Below are 18,139 nucleotides of genomic sequence, written 5' to 3'. Positions count from 1 at the left end.
GTGTGGTTCTCTGTAAATGTCTTGTACAGTTTCGATTGCCAAGTACAATTAAATTTGCGACAGCCTTCTCCTCGTCTGGCGTGAGTTGTTTCATGGGCAGGGCACCCGAAATGCCATCGGGGTTATCGGGCTGCGGTACGGGGGAAGTGGAGAAACCCTGGGCACCTGGCTGGGCCCCGGAGCCCTCGTGAGGAAGCTGTGGGTTTCTCAAAATCCTCTTTTTGGTCACGATTCCTCTTTTTTTTTAATTATTTTTTTTATTTTTTATTTTTTTTTAACCACCGAGGCCCAGCAGGACACGAGCCAGGGCTTTATGGCTGGCGACAGGCGGGCGCTGGGAAAGGGCACAGCTCCCTGAGTCACCCTGCTGCTTCCCTGGGCTTTCAGGGAAAAAGGGAGCAGGGGTGATGGTGGCTGCCCTGCCCTGCTGGTGGCACACTGAGTCCTCGCTGCTTCCCTGGGTGTCCTGCACGTGTTTCTCTTCATCCTGAGCTCTGATAACCCGAATATTAATTGTCCTTGTTCCTCCTGCGTGCTGTGAAGTGATACCGTGCGGCTGCCCACGGAAAGAAACCGGCTCTACCCACACCAACCCGCACTTCTCCAAACGCAGAGCTAAAGGAAATTTACGTCGGATCCCAAAAACAGCTCCCAAACCACCCCACAGCGCCGACGGTGGCCCCGTTTAGTGAGCGTTTAGAAAAAAAATCCCTGAGCTGGAGGAGAACACGGCTGGACAGACCTGAGGAGCACCCTGGGGAGCCTCTCCGGAGGCGAATTATGAGTGGTGATGATGAAATCACCCCAAAATCCACGGGCTGCCCGCGTAGGGCACGGCTCTGTGTTTGCCTCCCCATTTTTGACCCCTGAATTCGACTTTTAAGCTGGAGGGAGGCTTAGGAGCGAGGCGCCTTGAAGGAAAGCTCCTTTCGCAGACCCACACACAGAAAAAAAAGGCTTCGGGGAGCTGCGGGGGCACCCGGCTCGGCCTCAAAGGAGAGGAAATCCTGCGGCGAGGCAGGGACAGAGCTCGCTCTGCTCTTCACGCAGCCGAGACTTGGCCGCGAGCCGCCTTGCCCCCGCTCGGCGCTGAGCCCGCGCGCTCCCCGGGACGAAACCCCAGCACGGCCGCCGCCTCCGCCCTCGCTCTGCTAGACTAAACACGCCGGGGCTGCCTGGCTGCCGGCGGGTCCTGGCCCTCTCCTCTTTCTCCTTCTCCTTCTCCCTCTTTATCTCCCTCTCCTCTCCTTCTCCTCTCTTCTCCCTCTCCCCTCCTTCTCTCCCTCTCCTTGTCCTCTTCCTCTCCTCTTCTCCTTCTTCTCCCTCTCTCTCCCCCTCTCCTCTCTTCTCCTCTTTCTCCTCCTTTCTCCTTCTCCCTCTCTTTCTCCCCTCCTTCTCCTCTCTTCTCCCTCTCCCTCTCCTCCTTTCTCCTTCTCCTTCTACTTCTTCTCCTCCCTCTTCATCTCCCTCTCCTCCTCCTTCTTCTTCTCCTCCTTCCCCTTTCTCATCTCCCTCTTCTTCTCCTTCTCCTTCTTCTCCCTCTCCTTCTTTCTCCTTCTCCTCCTATCTCCTCTCTCCCTCTCCTTCTCTTTTCTTCTCCTTCTCCCTCTCCCTCTCCTTCTTTCTCCCTCTCCTTCTCCCCTCCTTCTCCTCTCTTCTCTTCCTCTCCTTTCTTCTCCTTTTTCTCCTTCTCCCTCTCTCCCTTTTCTCCTCCTTCCCCTTCCTCATCTCCTTCTCCCTCTTCTTCTCCCTCTCCCTCCCCTCTTTTCTTCTCCTTATCCTTCTCCTCCATCTCCCTCTTCATCTTTTCTCCTTCTCCTTCTTTTTCTTCTCCTCTTTCCCTTTTCCCTTCCGTTTCCCCTTCCCCTTCTCCTTTTCTCCTCCCTCCCCCTTTCCTCTTTCCTTCTCTCTCTCCTTCTCCTTCTCCCCCTCTCCCTCTTCTCTCTTCTTCCTCTTCTCTCCTCCTTATCCTTATCCTACACCCCTGCCCCGAGCACCTCCCTGGCGCCCCAACCCTTCTCTGCTCCACGGGGACATCTGGCAGGTCCTTTTGGGTTAGAAAAACCCGATTTGGGGCACGCAGACCTTGTTGTTCGCCCCCGTTTTTTGGGAAACCTCACTGAAACCTCAACCACAAACCGCAAAAACTCGTCTGGGAAAGCAAACCCAGACACATCTGCGCTTGTGGTGCAAGCCACATGGGTCGGGATAATTCATCAGGATGCTTCCAACCGTTCATTTTGGGGATTTTTTTAGCCGTTTTGGGGGTCAGACCGCCCTAAGGCAGATGTTGGGGTAGGGTTGAGCAGCAAAACACCGCACGAGACTGCGACACCCAGCAGGGTCCTCCCCCTGCTCCATCAGGATTTTATGGGCCAGCAGGCGGGTTGAGGAGGTTAATTAGCCTGCCGTGCTAACGAGGTTGTAATTAAGTATGGTCAAAATCAAGGGCTGGCTCGACCTCCTCCCAGATTGGGTGGCAATTTGGGATGGGCAGGGGGAGGCAGAGGGTGATGGGGAGGGGAAGGGTGGGGATGGGGGAGAGAGATGGGGAGGTGCTGGGTGCTACTGGTGGGTACTGGTGGGTACTGGTGGGTACTGGTGGTGGGAATTGATGGATGCCGGGGCCAGGGAGGTGTCAGAGGAGCAACCCCTCCATCCTCTTCCAGCGTTGCTCAGCACCAAGGCAAGGATGGAGCCTCCCGTTATCAAGACCACCCTGGTGCCCCCCCTCCTGTTGGAGCTCAGACGAGCCCCCCCTGGCTTAAACAACCTCCTAAATCCTCCCAAAACCTGGGAAAACACCCCAAAAATATATATATATATATATCTGCCGGTTCCAGCCTCTCCCAGCCACCCCCAAACCAGCCCCCGCTCCCCAGCCCAGCATTTCCCTGTCCCGCCCGGGGCTCTTTCACAATTTTTGATTCATTTTGGAGCAGAAGAGCAGGCAGAAAACCAAGGGAGGGCCTCCCCTCCCCGAAACGCCGTGCCTCTCGCCAGACAGGTTCCCAGCACGGGCTCAGCCAATTCCTCCCCGCCTCTGCGACGCTTTTCGTGCCAAGAGTTTGGTTTTTTTTTATTATTATTTTTCCAGGTGAGGTTTTCCTCAAGCTGGTCGCCCCCTCCCAAATTTTGTCCCACCTGGAGGCCCCACTTCCCACGTCGTCCCATGGGTCGCCTCTGTTTCGTGGCATTCCCTTCGAATCCCAGCTTTCATTCCTCGCTGGGGAAATTTGGGGAGAATTAGTGCTGTTTTCCTGGAGCCCAAAAAGGCAAAATATCTTCTGCTATGCAGCCGGGTCATCTGGTCTGTTTGGTCCTTGGTCCAGGTGGTGGCATTCGCTTGGCTGTTTTGGGCACGTGGCAAAAAGAGGAAGAGATGGGTGGGTGGGTGGGTGGATGGATGAACAAATACATAAATGGATGAATGAATACATGGATGGATGGATGGATGGATGGACGGACGAATACATAAATGGATGGTTGGGTGAATATGGATGGATGGCGATGGATGGATGGATGGTTAGTTGACATTGGATGGATGGATGGATGGATGGATGGATGGATGGATGGATGGATGGATGGATGGATGGATGGACGGACATGTGAATGGATGAATGAATACATAAATGGATGACTGGATGGATGGTTAGTTGACAACTGATGGATTGATGGATAATTAGTTGACATTGGATGGATGGATGGATGGATGGATGGAATCCAATGGATGGATGGATGCTTAGTTGACAACGAATGGATGGAAGGATGGATGGCAATGGATGGATGGATGCTTAGTTGAAAACAGATGGATGGATGGATGAATAGCAATGGATAGTTGACATTGGATGGATGGATGGATGGATGGATGGATGGATGGATGGATGGATGGATGGATGGATGGATGGAAGGAATGTAGATGGGTAAAAGAAAGGCCACACGGATGGATGGTTGGGTGGCTGAGTGGATGCATGGACAGTTGGCTGGCTGGACAGACAGACGGATGAACACAGACAGACGGACAGCAAAACTGACCTCATCACCACGTGCTTCTGAACCCCACTGCACGCCCTGCCGGGAGAGACAAGCAAAAACCGAAAGCAGGACGTCACGAGGTGGTTAACCCTCACCCAGCCCGGGGCTAACCCCTGACTAACCAGGGCATGAGCCTCCGCACGGCCACCTCAACCCCCCCGGGGGCCACGCGGATGTTCCCGGGGAGCCCGGACGAGGCATCACGGCTGACTCAAATCCCCGTCAGCGTCGGCAGCCGGGCTCTGCCTGGACCTGCACGAGCAAGGAGCTCCCTGAAGGCTTCAGCTCCTCCTTTTCCTCCTCCGGCAGAGGGAGGACGGAGGGAGGAGGCCCCCGTCCGCGCCTCCCCGCCGGCGCTGCGTGCCGGGGCAGAGCCGCGTGCGAGCGGGGAGCGCGGGACACCATGGCCGAGCGGCTGTCGGAGGAGCAGATCGCCGAGTTCAAGGAGGCTTTTTCCCTTTTCGACCGCGACGGCGACGGCTGCATCACCACCAAGGAGCTGGGCACCGTCATGCGCTCGCTGGGGCAGAACCCCACCGAGGCGGAGCTGCAGGACATGGTGGGCGAGGTGGACGCCGACGGCAGCGGCACCGTCGACTTCCCCGAGTTCCTCTCGCTGATGGCGAGGAAGATGAGGGACTCGGACAGCGAGGAGGAGATCCGCGAGGCCTTCCGCGTCTTCGACAAGGACGGCAACGGCTACATCAGCGCGGCGGAGCTGCGGCACGTCATGACCAACCTGGGCGAGAAGCTGACGGACGAGGAGGTGGACGAGATGATCAAGGAGGCCGACTGCAACAACGACGGGCAGGTCAACTACGAGGAGTTCGTGAGGATGATGACGGAGAAGTGACCTTCATCCCCCAGCCCGCAGGTAACTTGCCTTGACACCACTTTGCGCCCAGCCAGGGGGTGGGGGGGGGGTCACCATCTCCCTGGGAATGGGACCCCAAATTTTTCATTCTCCCCCATCTCAATGGTTGGAAACAAATGGTTCGCGGTGTTTTCTTATTTTTTATTTTATTTATTTTATTTTTCCTTTGTTTTTTTTTTCATAGGGAACCGAGGCCGTGGTGGCCCCCAGCCCTTCCACCCCCTCCCTGCCTTCTCTCCGCCATCCTGGGCTGGAAAATCCTCCTTTATCCCTGCTGGAGCATCGCCAGCCAGCGTCTGCATCGGATGCGGGCATCCCACCCCAGTGGGACAGGGCTTGGGGACGCTGCTCCCCCCTGGGATGCTGATGGACATGAGGGTTTCCCCCCAAAATGCATCCCCCTGTGTCCATGGAGGGGATAGAGGCCACCGCGTGTCCCCCAGCACCGCGCCGAGCCCAATAAAATGTCCCCCCCCCACGTCTGGGTGGCTGCCAGAGCTTCTTTTGGCTTCTCTTTGGGGCTAATCCCCCCCCCCAAAAAAAAAAGAAGACCACCATTGGTGGGGTGACAGGGCTGGGGTCGAGACCCACATCATTCCCATCCCCTTTCCCCCATCCTTTAACCCCACGAGCAGGGGAAATGCCCCACATGGTGCCTCAGCGCCCTGCCCACAGGTTGTGGCCACCCCACCCCAAATCCCTTCATTTTTGGGGGCTGCTGGCTTCACCCACGCTCCGGTTCACCCCACTTTTATCTCCTGAGGACCAGTGGTGGGTGGATTTAGCCCCAAAACCCCGTCCCAAGCAAAGTCAGGACAGGATTCGCCTTTCCCAGCTGTCACCCACCCCGTGACTCAGTTTCCCTACAAAGAGGGCGAAACCCAACCGCAGCAGCTCTCCCACTGCTGGCCGGGGCGGTTTCCTTTCTCTATTCGGAAGCTTTGGAAAGAGGATTAATTACAATGAGCCTCATTAACGCTCAGTCACTAACGAACCAAGTGCCCCGTGCCAGCACCCGGCGCTTTCACCACGCGCTGCCCTCTTGCTCGCGCACAGCCCCGCAGCAGACACAAAACGGGCATTTCTGGCCCCAAAAAACAAAGCCCCAGCCCTGCACGAGCGAGACAAGCAACGGGGTCACACCAGGCTATCGTACCGAGCTGCTAAAATTAGATCTTCCCCAAAAAAATGTGATTATTTATTAATGCGCTGCTCCGGAGGCGAAGCGGCGCGCGGTATTTTTGGGGCTGACCTTTTCTCCTTCTGTTCCGGGGCTGTTTAATTATCGGCCCGTTTTTCACGCCGCTCCTCCTGGGCTGTTTTTCTTAATGACGGCCTTAAACGAGAGGCTGGAGCCCGGCCAGGAACGCCAGCACCCTCGTCGGCATCTCTCATCCTGGGGAAAGCGCCCAATGTTGCACTTTTTTTACCCAATTTGGGCTCCCGGCGGCTTGGCACGGTTTCCCCCGGCACCGTTTGGGATGGAAAGACAGACGGATGGACGGATGGATGGAAGGATGGACAGACAGACAGGCAGGACCACGCTTATCTCTGTCGGCACCGTTTGCTTTGGCATCACCAAAAGAGGTCATTTTGCTCCCCCAAATCCGGCTTTTGAGGCCCAAATTTTAGGGACTGGTGGAAAGGGGGCAGGATCTGGCCCCAAGCTCGCACCCCGCCTCGTGACTCACCGGGAGGCTCAGATCCGGCCTTCGTTAATGATTACGTTAATTGAGCCGCCGTAGAAGGGGTGGAAGGGGGTGGCCGTGGGGTGCCAAGGGGCAGAAACCTGCAGGTTTCACCCCAAAACCTCATCATGGGGACAGTGGGGTGGGGACCTGGGAAATCCTCCAGGGTGGGACCTTGATGGGGGGCACCTGGGGTGGGACCCGGGGGTTACGTGGGGTGGCAAATTGGGGTCACCTGGCAGGGGGAGACCGGGAGTTTTACATATTTTGGGGATTTTTGTTCTCCGAAATGGTGTTTCTGGGGGATACGCAGCTCGCGAGCCCCCATGGGGAGGGGAGATGGGAGAAGCTTCACCTGCAGCGCTGGGTCAGCCCCAAATCCTCCCCGTTCCCGCAGATTTTTAGCAGAAACATCAAAGTGTTTCTGCTAAATGTTTGTTTTAAAACATGACGTTTGTTTTAAAAACATCAAATATTGGTCCAAAAACTTCTGCAGCCCCGCTGGAGGCACTGAGAGGCTTTCCTCTGAGCTCCCGGAGGATGTTAAAGAAAAGCAGGGATTTTTTTCCCCATTTTTTCCCGTTTTGCTCCTCTTCCACAGAGTCCTGGCCTCGTCCCCAGCAAGAGCTCTGCCCTTAGTGGAGGCGATGTGCAGGGAGGGAAGGCGGCTGCCTGAGGGAAGGGGAGGCCCCTTGGCATCTGCACCAACTCCCAGCCCTCCTGCAGAAAGGGAGGATGAAAAAAAGAGGAAAAAGAAAGAAAAAAAAAAAAAAAAAGAGGCTGAAAAAAAGAAGAGGATTAAAAAAAGGCTGAAAAAAAAGAGGCTGGAAAAAAAAAGGAGGCTGCAAAAACGGAAGGCTGCAAAAATAAAAAAAAAAAAATAGAAAAAAAAAATGGTTGCAAAAAGAGTTTGAAAAAATAAGAGACTGTAAAAAAGCAAAAAAAAAAAAAAAAGCAAAAAAAATAGGCTAAAAAAAAGAGGCTGCAGAATGGGAAGGCTGCAAAAATAAAGGGAGGCTGCAAAAAGGGGAGGCTGAGAAGATGCAAAAAAAAGAGACTGGAAAAAAAAAAGAGGGTTAAAAAAAAGGCTGAAAAAAGAGGTTGAAAAAAAGAGAAGGCTGAAAAAAAAAGTTGCAAAAAAGAGGCTGGGAAAAAGCTAAAAAAAAAAAGAGGCTGAAAAAAGGAGGCTGCAGAATGGGAAGGCTGCAAAAATAAAAATAAAATAAAATAAATAAATAAAAATAAAAATAAAAATAAAAATAAAAATAAAAATAAAAATAAAAATAAAAATAAAAATAAAGGAGGCTGCATAAAGGGGAGAAAAGAGGGAGGATGGACAAAAAGGGAGACCGCAGAGACAGAGGCTGGAAAAAAAAAAAAGGCTGAAAAAGAGGCTAAAAAAAAAAAAAAAAAGAGGCTGTAAAAAAAAGGGAGCCTGCAAAAAGAGGGGAGGCTGTGAAAAAGTGGGGAAAAAGTATTTTTTTTGCAGTTCCAGGTTGGCACCTGTGGTTGGCACCTTGGGAAGGGGCCAGGATTTGGGTTTTTTCAGCCCAAAATGATGCTGATGATGAGCAGCTCCGCAGGGGACTAACGGGGAGCAGGAGGAGGCCACAGCTGAGCGGGTTCAGGCTCCATCCCAGCACCGTTGGGGTATTTAATGGGAAATAAATCACCCCATGAAGCGCTGCCCCAAATGCTGGGAGCCCCCCAGGGCCACAGGGGGGATTTGGGGCCTTTTTCCTCCCCTGCTCTCTGGGTTTTTGCTTGATTCCTGTTTTTTTTCCCCAAAAACCACACCACGGCCCCACACCCTGAGCCAAATCAGCGGGGATTTGGGTACTGGGGGATCCGAGGAGCTCCAAAAAGGTTTTAAAAGGCAGCAGGTTGGAGCCCGGAGCTAGAGGAGAGCCAAGAGCTTTGCGGGGGCGGGTTGTCATCACCCTTAATTTTCATGCAGGATTAGGAAAAACGCAATTAAAGGGGAAAAAAAAATAAAAAAGGGTGAAGTGGGGCCCAAGGGGGCAGAGTTTAGGGCTGTAAGAGCTGCTGGGAGCACGCTGCTTTGATGGGTTTTTGGTGAGCCCGACGAGGGAGCAGCACTGCTGGGGAAGGGGTTTCCTCCATCCCAGCTCTTCAGCAGGGATTGGGGATTGATATTTGGGAGGAATTTGAATATTTGGGGGCTTTTTATTTCCTCCAGCGTCCCCTCCAGCTCTCAGCCACCATCAGCCAAATCCCGGCGTCCCTCTGCAAAAAAAATAAAAAATAAAACCAGAAGCCCAAAAACCACACAAGCCTGCAGACAGGGGCTTCCAAATGTAATGGGAACCCTTAAAAATCAGATAATCTGATAAAAAACACACAAAAAAAACACAAATCACATCTTTGTGGTGTGCTGGACTCCTCCTGGACTGAGGTCGGAGCTTTCCAAGCCCCTGTCTCAGTCCCTAAATGCAGCATCGGGGTGTTTGCAGGGCACCCGGGACCACAGCTCCCTAAAGCACGAGCTGCGGCTGTGTTGTTGGGTGAAAAATTACCTTTTTAATTATTTTGGGCAGGAAATGTGAGGATTTTGTCCCGCTGCAGCAGCGTGGAGGGCAGAGCCTGCCCTTAATGCCAGGCCAGGCAAGCCACATGGGTGTAATTTAGGTTTCTGGAGATCCCCAGCGTTCACCAGCGGGGCCAGAAGCAGCCAGGCCCTATTTTGCACCTGTATTTCCCAAATGGGATGGGAATGGGGTTATTTCAGATGGCTGGAACCCATAATGAGGCCCAACCATCCCCAAACCCTCAGGGACTGCCACCGAAACACCGAAGGAATCTGGCGCTGGCCCGTCCCTATAAACCCAGAGTGAATTGGGGCTTTGGGATCTTCCAAGTCCTTTATCACTCACCCTGGCCAGGGGGTAAATCACAGAGGAGACCTGTGCAGGACTCATCACAGCTGCTCGAGCAGCTCCAGGACATTTTCTCCTAGGGTTAAAGACGAATAAAAACCAACACGACTCGAGGAACCCGTCAGCGAGGCGACTTGGAGGGAAGAAAGGTAACAGAAAGGGAACTGGTCACTTTATTCGGGGTTGTCGGGAGAGCTTTTGGGTTGGGTTTACAGTGGAAACGTGGACTTGGCCATTTTCAGTATTTCAACAGCTCAGGCAATGTTGAGAAAGCAGCCTAACGAGGAAGCTTTTGGTGAAGGATACACTAAAAACCTTTACGCGGGGGTGAATCCCACAACAAACACCTCCAGAGCTTCCCTGAGCGCCTCGGCAATTTCACATTTCTGGTATTTCAGACACACAGAAAAAAAAACCCAGGTAGTGTAACAAACAGACAGTCCTACAAAGAGCAGAACCTCAAAAGCTTTCAGTGCCAGTTCTACGCGATGTCACGCTGAAAAAAAAAAAAAAAAAAACACAAAAGGGGTGAGGGGGGAACGAGCCTAACCAAAAATTAAAAAAACGAAGCGATTTAGTGGTCAACATTAAAGTGCATTCGGCTCCACGGCAGCTCTTTAACCCTGTGCTTACAATCTTTTCCCCTCCGTTGTGAGGCTGAGCACTGTTAAGGGTGAAGGAGCAGCGGGCAGGAGGCAAGCTGCCGGTTATTCACAGCGTGAAGGAGGGTGAGAGCCCTGAGTTTGAGGATTTCTGAACACGTGCTGTCATTCGGGGCAGGAATTTGCCCTCCTGCTGAGGCTGAAGCCCGCTGAAGTTCAGGGAAGGTCGCTTACTGCTTGCGGTGCCTTCAGATTGATTAGCTGGGGGGTTAACTCGCCTCCAGCTGCAGCACACAGCTCACACGAGCCTCATCCCGTGGTTTGAGGTGGTTCTTGCTCGAGTTTTTAACACCGAGGCTCCCTGTGCTCCCCTTTCAGAAGCACAGACACCCGTGTCCGAGTGCTATCACCTCTAAATCCCTTTGCAGGCAGCAGACGGGCGCTCCAAAGGCGCCGTGGAGCATCCTAATGCAACCATCTAAAACAGGAGACATGAATCACGCTCGCCGAGTATCCATTTCTCTCCGCTGACTGCAAAGGGAGCCTGGCTAGATCACCCGGAGACGCGTGAAGGAGAGGGACGGCTAAAATTAGGCGAGGCTAATCCCGTGCCAAGAGTGAGCACTGCAGCCTGGAACGCGGCGGCAGCCTCAGAGATCCCCCCAGGGAGAGGCTGGGGCTGCAGGTCGGGGCTGCACCTTGCCTCGAGTCCATCTCTGCCCGAAATGCTCACTCACAGAGAAGAGGGAGGGGCGCGAGGTGCTGCCTCACGAATACTTATTTACATCGGGTTTGGCTTCGATTAAAATTCATTTCTCGTGGGGAGGTAGAAGAGAAAGAGACGGATACTTCATGCTGTGCGAGCTAAAGCCACTGTCCTGTCCTTTGCCGGTCACCTTCAGCCCTGTCAGTTGTAGGACAGGTACTGGATTAATCGCTGAGGGATGTTTAGCTTGGCAATCTTCTCCAGCGCCCGCTGCCCTGCAGCCTTTCTCACCGTAACTCTGCAGAGCTGTGACAGGCTCAGGGGCGTTTCTGAAACGAAAAAAAAGGGTGCATGGTTACTGCTGCAGCTCAGACAGCAGCCTCGAGCCCAGATTTCGATGCACGCACGCACGCACAGGCAGAATCAGGATCAGGCACTTCCCTCCTGATGTTGTCAGACCTAACGAGCTCCTATCCCTGCCCAAAACAGCCTCGACAATCACCAGCCTCCAAGATTTGGATCTGTCCTGGGTCTAGTCCTGAATTTAACCACACAATTTCAAAAAAAAATAATAATCTATTTAGTTAGCACGGTGTTGTTACAACGGTCTGCATTAAAAAGCAGCCACACACGCAGCTCTGCCAGCTGAGCTGAGGGGGCAGTAAACCCTGGCGAGGTGTTAACAAGTATTTATGGCATTGTAAGGCTCAGCCTCTTCACCCAGCTCAGCCAGGGCCAGAACAGCACGCTTTGCTGCAGTCGGAAAGCAGTGAATAATTCTGAGAGACTCCTACACGGAGAACAGGAGTCAGGGAGAGAAGGGGCTGTAAGGTGCTCACTGTGCAGAGAGTTGTAAAGCCAGGAAAGATTTTCAGGATCGTGCAGTGCTGGGGGTTTGAAGTGTGCAAATGTACAGAAGGGTTTGTGAATCTCACTTCTGAGGTCCTCAAAGACCTGACGTCATCCTCAAACCTCAGTCAAAATGTCTCCTCCAAAAGCAGCCAGCCAATGCAGCTGAAGTTTAACACGTTCCCTGCCTCCTACAGAACAAATTTTCATTGATTTCCTTGATCTGACTTAAGGCCCCAAAGTGAAAATGCTCACGCTGACACACGAGAGGGACCTGAATTCAGCGAGGGCAAGATTTGGGCCATCTTACCTCTGTCATTCACCCAGAACTAAGCAGATCTAGCCTCCAGCCAGCTGGCTGACGTTTACCACCCAGAACTCTACACCTTCCTAGGGAGATGATCAGGTATCTACGCATCAAAGTGGACTGGGAGTCTTGATATGGTGCAACGGAGCCATCAGTCACTGAATTCCCAGGGCAGGGATCGTATCTCACTCACTTTCGTAGTACTCGAAGCATTTTGCTGTGGGACTGCTGCTCCAGGTGTAATCCGATGGCTTCTTGCCTCGGTTGTCCCTCGCGTAGATGTTGCCTCCGAATTCAATCAGCATTTCCACCAGGTCCACGTTTTTCACTTTTGCTGCGTGGTGAAGGGCCGTCTCGTGGAGTTTAGCAGCATTCACGTTTGCCCCTGAGACCAGAAAGGAAAACAAACCCGTTTACGAGAGCCTCACTTGACCCAAATGTAAGGAGTGGTTGAAGTGGAGGAAAAAAAAAAAAAATGCTATGAACACACGTACGAGCGGCGAGAACGAGATCCAAACAAAACAGCACAAACAGGAAACCAAAGTGCTGAACAAGTTCTCCGTGCTGCCAATGCCTGGGTTTTCTTCTCTGGCTTTATGTTTTCCTTGCAGAGAAAGGATTTGGGTCAATTTACTAGGTAAATGAGCTGCTGAGTGTGAAGTTCTGAAACCAGCAGAGCCATTTTGGTCATCTCAACTGAGTGCTCACAGTCGAAGCAAACAGGAGCCTCCCTGTTAATTATTTGAACAGAAACACAAGCTCACAAGCTGTGGAAGCTCTCCAGCAGACATTACTGAGGCTTTGCTTAGATATTTTGGCTAAGAAAATTGGGTTTTAATTAGCTGACAACTAAAAGTCTTTCTAATGCTTCCAAAACTTGTGATATTTGCCCTGTCAACTGATTTGTTCAGTGCAGGTGAGCTGAACCTCGTCGAGTTCATAGAGCTGACTCTTCTGTACCTAAATCTGAGCTAGCCACACTCCTCTGAGTTAATGGAGTTAAATGTCTCAGGAATTAATTAGTATAATCTGAAGATGGGTGCCCAAGAACTGGAGGGATAGGAAACAAGCTGGCTTAGCTGCCCGATTTCCAGACAAGTAACATTCCACAAAACAAATCGTCCCCGGGCCAAATCACCTCTTGGTAAGCAGGGGCAAAACCAAGAAGCTCAGCTCCAAGCTCCCTGCTAAAATGAGCAGCAAGAAAGCCGGGAGGTGAAAGCTGGAGCACGCGGCACCGACTTGAAATTCCAGCAAGCTCCTCTAGGCATAACGCTGAGCAGATCTCCCAGAGGCATGAGGTGACTTCACCTCTGCTTTTTTTGGACATCATCAAACTCTATGCAAAGCCACAGGAACACGTCAGCACAGCTGAAGGCACGCACACCAGCTGGTACTGCTGGGACGTTGATGCAGGGGGGTGAAGATTTAGGATTTTTTATTAAAATAGGACAGTGAAAACATCGCTGGAGTCATCCTGAACTGGATTTTGACAGGCATCTGCTAAAAAAATGCTTAAGCATTAGGCTTTGCTCAGTTAAAGGTGACAAAAGTGGAAGGTTTTGCCTACGTCATGCTGGAAATGGGTAAGTTCTTGTACAATAATTCACTGCAGAGCACCGGGAGGGAAATGCTGCATGTAGGCACCTCCATAAGCTGCCTGCCCCAAAACAAACCCTGCAGCTGCCATACCTGCCTTGAGCAGCAACTTCACGCAGTCCAGATGCTCCCTGGCGCAGGCCACGTGTAGGGGAGTCCCGAAATGGCAGTCATGGGCCTCCAAGTTGGCACCGACGTCGATGAGGAGCTGCACGCACTCTGAGCTACCTTTGGGGAGGGAAAATCCCAGTCAAAAAAGAAGAATCCAGCTCAAATGGGAGCGCCTGGCACGCCGGGATGGGCCTGAGCCAGGAGCTGGCTGATCAATATTTGGGGTGGCGGATGTAAAATAAAACTGCTTGCGAGCCAAAAGGTTTTACTGCAGGATGAAGGCTGAGAACAGAGCACAAGGAAGTCACAGCCGCATGGCAGTGAGCTACAGCTCACAGCCTCTGCAGGGAATCAGGTCAAATAAACCTGAATTCAAGGGCTGGCGCTGAACAGCCTGTGGTTTGCAGAGCTGGCCGTGCCCTGGGTGGATTAGCTCACCTTCAGGACCAGAGCAGCAGCTGTGTGTGAAATACCCCTCTGAAATACTTCTCTGCTGCCCCCAATGCCTCTGCTGCTCTCAAAAGCCATCCCCGATGCTTGCTCCTGCTCCACAACTCAGGTCCAAATGTCTAGAAGAGGCTGAGGAGAAGACAGGAGGGGCAGAGAGCAGCAGGCACGCTCCAGCTGGGACATTATTTTGGCCCCTGAAGCTTTCTCCTGTCCCGTGGACTTGAAAAGACTGTGAGAGGGACAAGGAGCAGAGCAGGCAGCACCTCCCTTCACAGCCTCCTCCAGCCTCTGGGCAGCAGCAGAAGCTCTCAACAACCACAGGGGTCTGCGACAGCACCGCCTGGTTAAAAAAGAGTCTCGTGGCTGATTCTCCTCTGCTTGCAAGAGCAACACAGATGGTTTGGCTCAAGGTTTGCTCACAGAGAGTCAGGAAGGTGGTGTTTTATCTGCCTAGGATCTGGTGCCATGCATTGTTTCCTCAAAGGGAGCTGCGCCCGTGTAAGGTGGACATTTTCGAGCCCTAATGATCTGCTGAGCAACAACGGCCTTGCTTAAGATTTCTGGTAGCTGGTTTTCTTTTTTTTTGTGGTTTTATTTTGATAAATAATCAAATAAATAATCCTCCTGCAGGTAGGAGCAGGCCAGCTTACCGTTCATGCAGGCTTCGTGGAGAGGGGAGGCCGTGTAGAGGGGAGGGTTCACCTTGGCACCGTGGGACAGCAGCACCTTCACGCACTCGATGCTCCCCGAGGCGCAGGCGTCGCAGAGCGGGGTGCTGCCGTCGATATTCCTGGCGTCCACCTTCAGGGCAGAAAAACAGCTGAATATTTACAGACTGCTGCGTGGCAGCACCCTCTTTTTTATTTCTATTAACCCCAGAACCGTGCTGAGCTCAGGAAGGAGTCGGCTGACACCGCCAGCAGCCTGCTTGGTGCTGTTGAACACTCCCAGGGCACAAACAGACACGAATATCACGAGTAGCTGCCACGGCTCAGGATGTGACTTCCCTCCTTGCGCTTCTCCTGCTGAACATCACAAGCCCTGCAGCTGAGCCAGCGTAATGCGGTGTACAAATACTCCCCGGTTGTGCCAGGGCAAAGTTCAGCTCCCTCTGAACCGGCTGACTTTGCAGCGAGGAGGAGTACGGGGTGCACACACAATCCGTTTAACCAGGCTTGCTTTTAGGACAGCCACCTTTAGGATGTGACACGTCACGAGTCTTGAAGGCACCAGACTCCAAATACATCCAGAAAACTCTTTGGCAGATTTGTGTTCGCGTAATAAAATCAGAGAAGAAATTTAAGAGTAAATATAAATTTCCTCACACATCTACGTGTGCCCTTCGCCCCTTCTGCCCTTGGTTCATCCTGGATAGCTTTAGATATTTGAGTCACCTAAATTAGATTAATTAGATTTGTATTCATCCCGGACTCTGTCAATAGTCAGAGTGGAGAGAGGGGGACAGGGAAATAGTTCCAGGCAGTTTTTTTAAGATCTCCTCAAGCCCAAACACCTCCTGAAGATGCTTCCCTCCCTCTGCTGACTGTCAAGAAAGCCCAGACTGACTAAAGCTGCCTCTTAATTCACAAATTAAGAGCCTGGGTATAGATGGAGCGAATCCAGACCCCAAAAATAAATTCAGACATCACAACGAAGCGACCTCAAGCCTTTTTTTTTTTTTCCCTAGGTTACTCCAAGACCCTCCTACAAGGGATAAACACTCCAGGATCCCCTTGACCTCAACGCAGGATGAGAGCACGGCAAGAGCTGCAGCTTCAGCCCAAATCCTACAGCAAAAAATCAATCTTTGGGGCTCGGTTTCGTGGTGGAAACCAGGAGCAAACACAAACCTGGGCTCCCGCAGCCAGCAGGAGCTTGACACACTGCGTTTGGCCCCGCAGGCTCGCCTCGTGCAGGGGGGTGATGGAGTCGTAGGTGACGGCGTTGACGCAGGCGCCGCTCTCGATCAGCTGCTGCAGCTGCAGGATCTCTCCCCGCCTGGCTGCCTCGTGAACCGGCGTTCGATCGGCCCAAAAACCTGCAGAGGGGGGGGGAATAAAGGAGAATAAATGAATTTTAAGGACACAAGTGAAGAGAAAAAGGGTTTCTGAGCGGGAGAGAGGCAGCTCGGCTGGAACACGAAGCCGGTTTCTCGCCGTGCTCCACGCTGAAACTTTCATCCACGTACAAAAAGGGCAGAGAGGAGCAGAAGCCTGACAGTTTGGGGTTGATTTGCCTTTTTGTTTCAAAATACTGAATGATACGACCCGGCCACGGGCAGCACTATAAAATATGGCCCCTTTACAAAAATCACTGACATTTTCACAGCACAAACGTGCTTTTTTGTTTCCTCGTTAGCTCCTCGTGCCCTTTGCCTATGTTCCTGAGCAGGGCGTTTTTGCCTCCAGTGGGGTTTCTCCTGGATTTGGCACAAATCCCAAGGATGGACGAGCCCCGGGACTGCCACCAACGGGACCGGGAAAATGACAAAAAGCTTCCAGCAGCATGAATTCAAGGTTTGCCCTATATATCGCCCTCCAACACGTGTGTTGGTGGGGGAGCGGCGATGGCTCCCCACAAGCATCCTCCAAGCCCTTTCCTTCAAAAAAACCCTTGACCCCAAATCCCCCATAATCCTCCAAACCAGCCCCAAACCAGACCCAAATCACCCCAAAACAGCCCCAAATGCCCCAAATCACCCCAAACCAGACCCAAATCACCCCAAATGCCCCTAACCAGACCCAAACCAGCCCCACATGGCCCTAGCCAGCCCCAAATTCCAAAAACCAATCCTAAATCCCCCAAATCAGCCCCAAACCAGCCCCATATCCCCTAAACCAGCCCCAAATGCCCCTAACCAGCCCCAAATGCCCCTAGCCAATCCTAAATCCCCCAAATCAGCCTCAAACCAGACCCAAATCCAACAAACCAGACCCAAATCCCCCAAACCAGACCCAAAGCAGCCCCAAATGCCCCTAACCAATCCTAAATCCACCAAATCAGCTCCAAACCAGTTCAATATCCCCCAAAGCAGCCCCAAATCCCCCAAACCAGACCCATATGCCCCAAACCAGACCCAAATCCCCCAAATCGGACCCAAATCATCCCCAAATGCCCCTAACCAGCCCCAAATGCCCCTAACCAGCCCCAAATCCCAAAACCCAATCCTAAATCCCCCAAATCAGCCCCAAACCATCTCCAAATGCCCCAAACCAGCCCCATATCCCCCAAATCAGCCCCAAATGCCCCTAACCAATCCTAAATCCACCAAATCAGCTCCAAAACAGTCCAATATCCCCCAAAGCAGCCCCAAATGCCCCAAAGCAGCCCCAAATGCCCCTAACCAATCCTAAATCCCCCAAATCAGCCCCAAATGCCCCAAAGCAGCCCCATATCCCCCAAATCAGCCCCAAATGCCCCTAACCAATCCTAAATCCACCAAATCAGCTCCAAAACAGTCCAATATCCCCCAAATCATCCCCAAATGCCCCAAAGCAGCCCCAAATGCCCCTAACCAATCCTAAATCCCCCAAACCAGCCCCAAATCCCCCAAACCAGACTCAAATGCCCCAAAGCAGCCCCAAATCCCCCAAATCATCCCCAAATCCCCCAAAGCAGCCCCACGCACTGATGTCGCCCCTCAGGGAGCCGCTGCCCACGGGGCTCTCCATGGCCCGGCCCGGCCCGGCCCGGAACGGCCCCAGAGGGGCTGGATCGGGACGGAACCGGGGGGGGGACGGAACGAAATGGCCGGGGCCGCCCCGGGGGCTGCTGGGAGTTGTAGTTCGCGGGGGGGCGGCCATATTGGGGGAACTGGGGGGACTGGGGGAACTGGGGGGACTGGGGTGGGGAGAGGGGGATGGGGAGGGAAAGAGGGACTGGGGGGGGACTGGGAGAACTGGAGGGGGACTGGGAGAACTGGGGGAACTGGAGGGGGACTGGGAGAACTGGGGGAACTGGAGGGGGACTGGGGGAACTGGGGGAACTGGTGGGGGACTGGGGGAACTGGTGGAGGGTACTG

General features: G+C 52.9%; 2 protein-coding genes across 2 annotated transcripts; one reads left to right on the top strand and one right to left on the bottom strand.

Annotated features, from left to right (window-relative positions):
- Positions 1–4,438: 4,438 nt before the first annotated feature.
- LOC116501770 (calmodulin, striated muscle) lies at positions 4,439–4,888 on the top strand. Its single transcript, XM_032207351.1, has one exon. It carries the CDS (start codon positions 4,439–4,441, stop codon positions 4,886–4,888), a length of 450 nt encoding a protein of 149 aa, XP_032063242.1.
- Positions 4,889–9,644: 4,756 nt separating this feature from the next.
- ASB13 (ankyrin repeat and SOCS box containing 13) lies at positions 9,645–17,812 on the bottom strand. Its single transcript, XM_032208071.1, has 6 exons — positions 17,747–17,812; positions 15,969–16,156; positions 14,769–14,919; positions 13,651–13,785; positions 12,152–12,343; positions 9,645–11,131 (listed from the first exon to the last, which is right to left on the bottom strand). The coding sequence occupies exons 1-6, from the start codon at positions 17,787–17,789 to the stop codon at positions 11,004–11,006; spliced, it is 837 nt and encodes a 278-aa protein (XP_032063962.1). The 5' UTR covers positions 17,790–17,812; the 3' UTR covers positions 9,645–11,003.
- Positions 17,813–18,139: the final 327 nt, after the last annotated feature.

Source organism: Aythya fuligula, chromosome 1, assembly GCF_009819795.1.
Source record: "Aythya fuligula isolate bAytFul2 chromosome 1, bAytFul2.pri, whole genome shotgun sequence".
NCBI lineage: Eukaryota > Metazoa > Chordata > Aves > Anseriformes > Anatidae > Aythya > Aythya fuligula.
This window is presented reverse-complemented; position numbering and strand designations above follow the sequence as displayed.

Excerpts from the sequence above, each read along its gene's own strand:
- LOC116501770 (XM_032207351.1), top strand. The coding sequence starts at position 4,439 with ATGGCCGAGCGGCTGTCGGAGGAGCAGATCGCCGAGTTCAAGGAGGCT.
- ASB13 (XM_032208071.1), bottom strand. The coding sequence starts at position 17,789 with ATGGAGAGCCCCGTGGGCAGCGGCTCCCTGAGGGGCGACATCA. Across the intron at positions 16,157-17,746 it reads CTCCCTGAGGGGCGACATCA|GTTTTTGGGCCGATCGAACG; the intron begins GTGCGTGGGGCT and ends CCCCCTCTGCAG. Across the intron at positions 14,920-15,968 it reads TGCTGGCTGCGGGAGCCCAG|GTGGACGCCAGGAATATCGA; the intron begins GTTTGTGTTTGC and ends TCTGCCCTGAAG.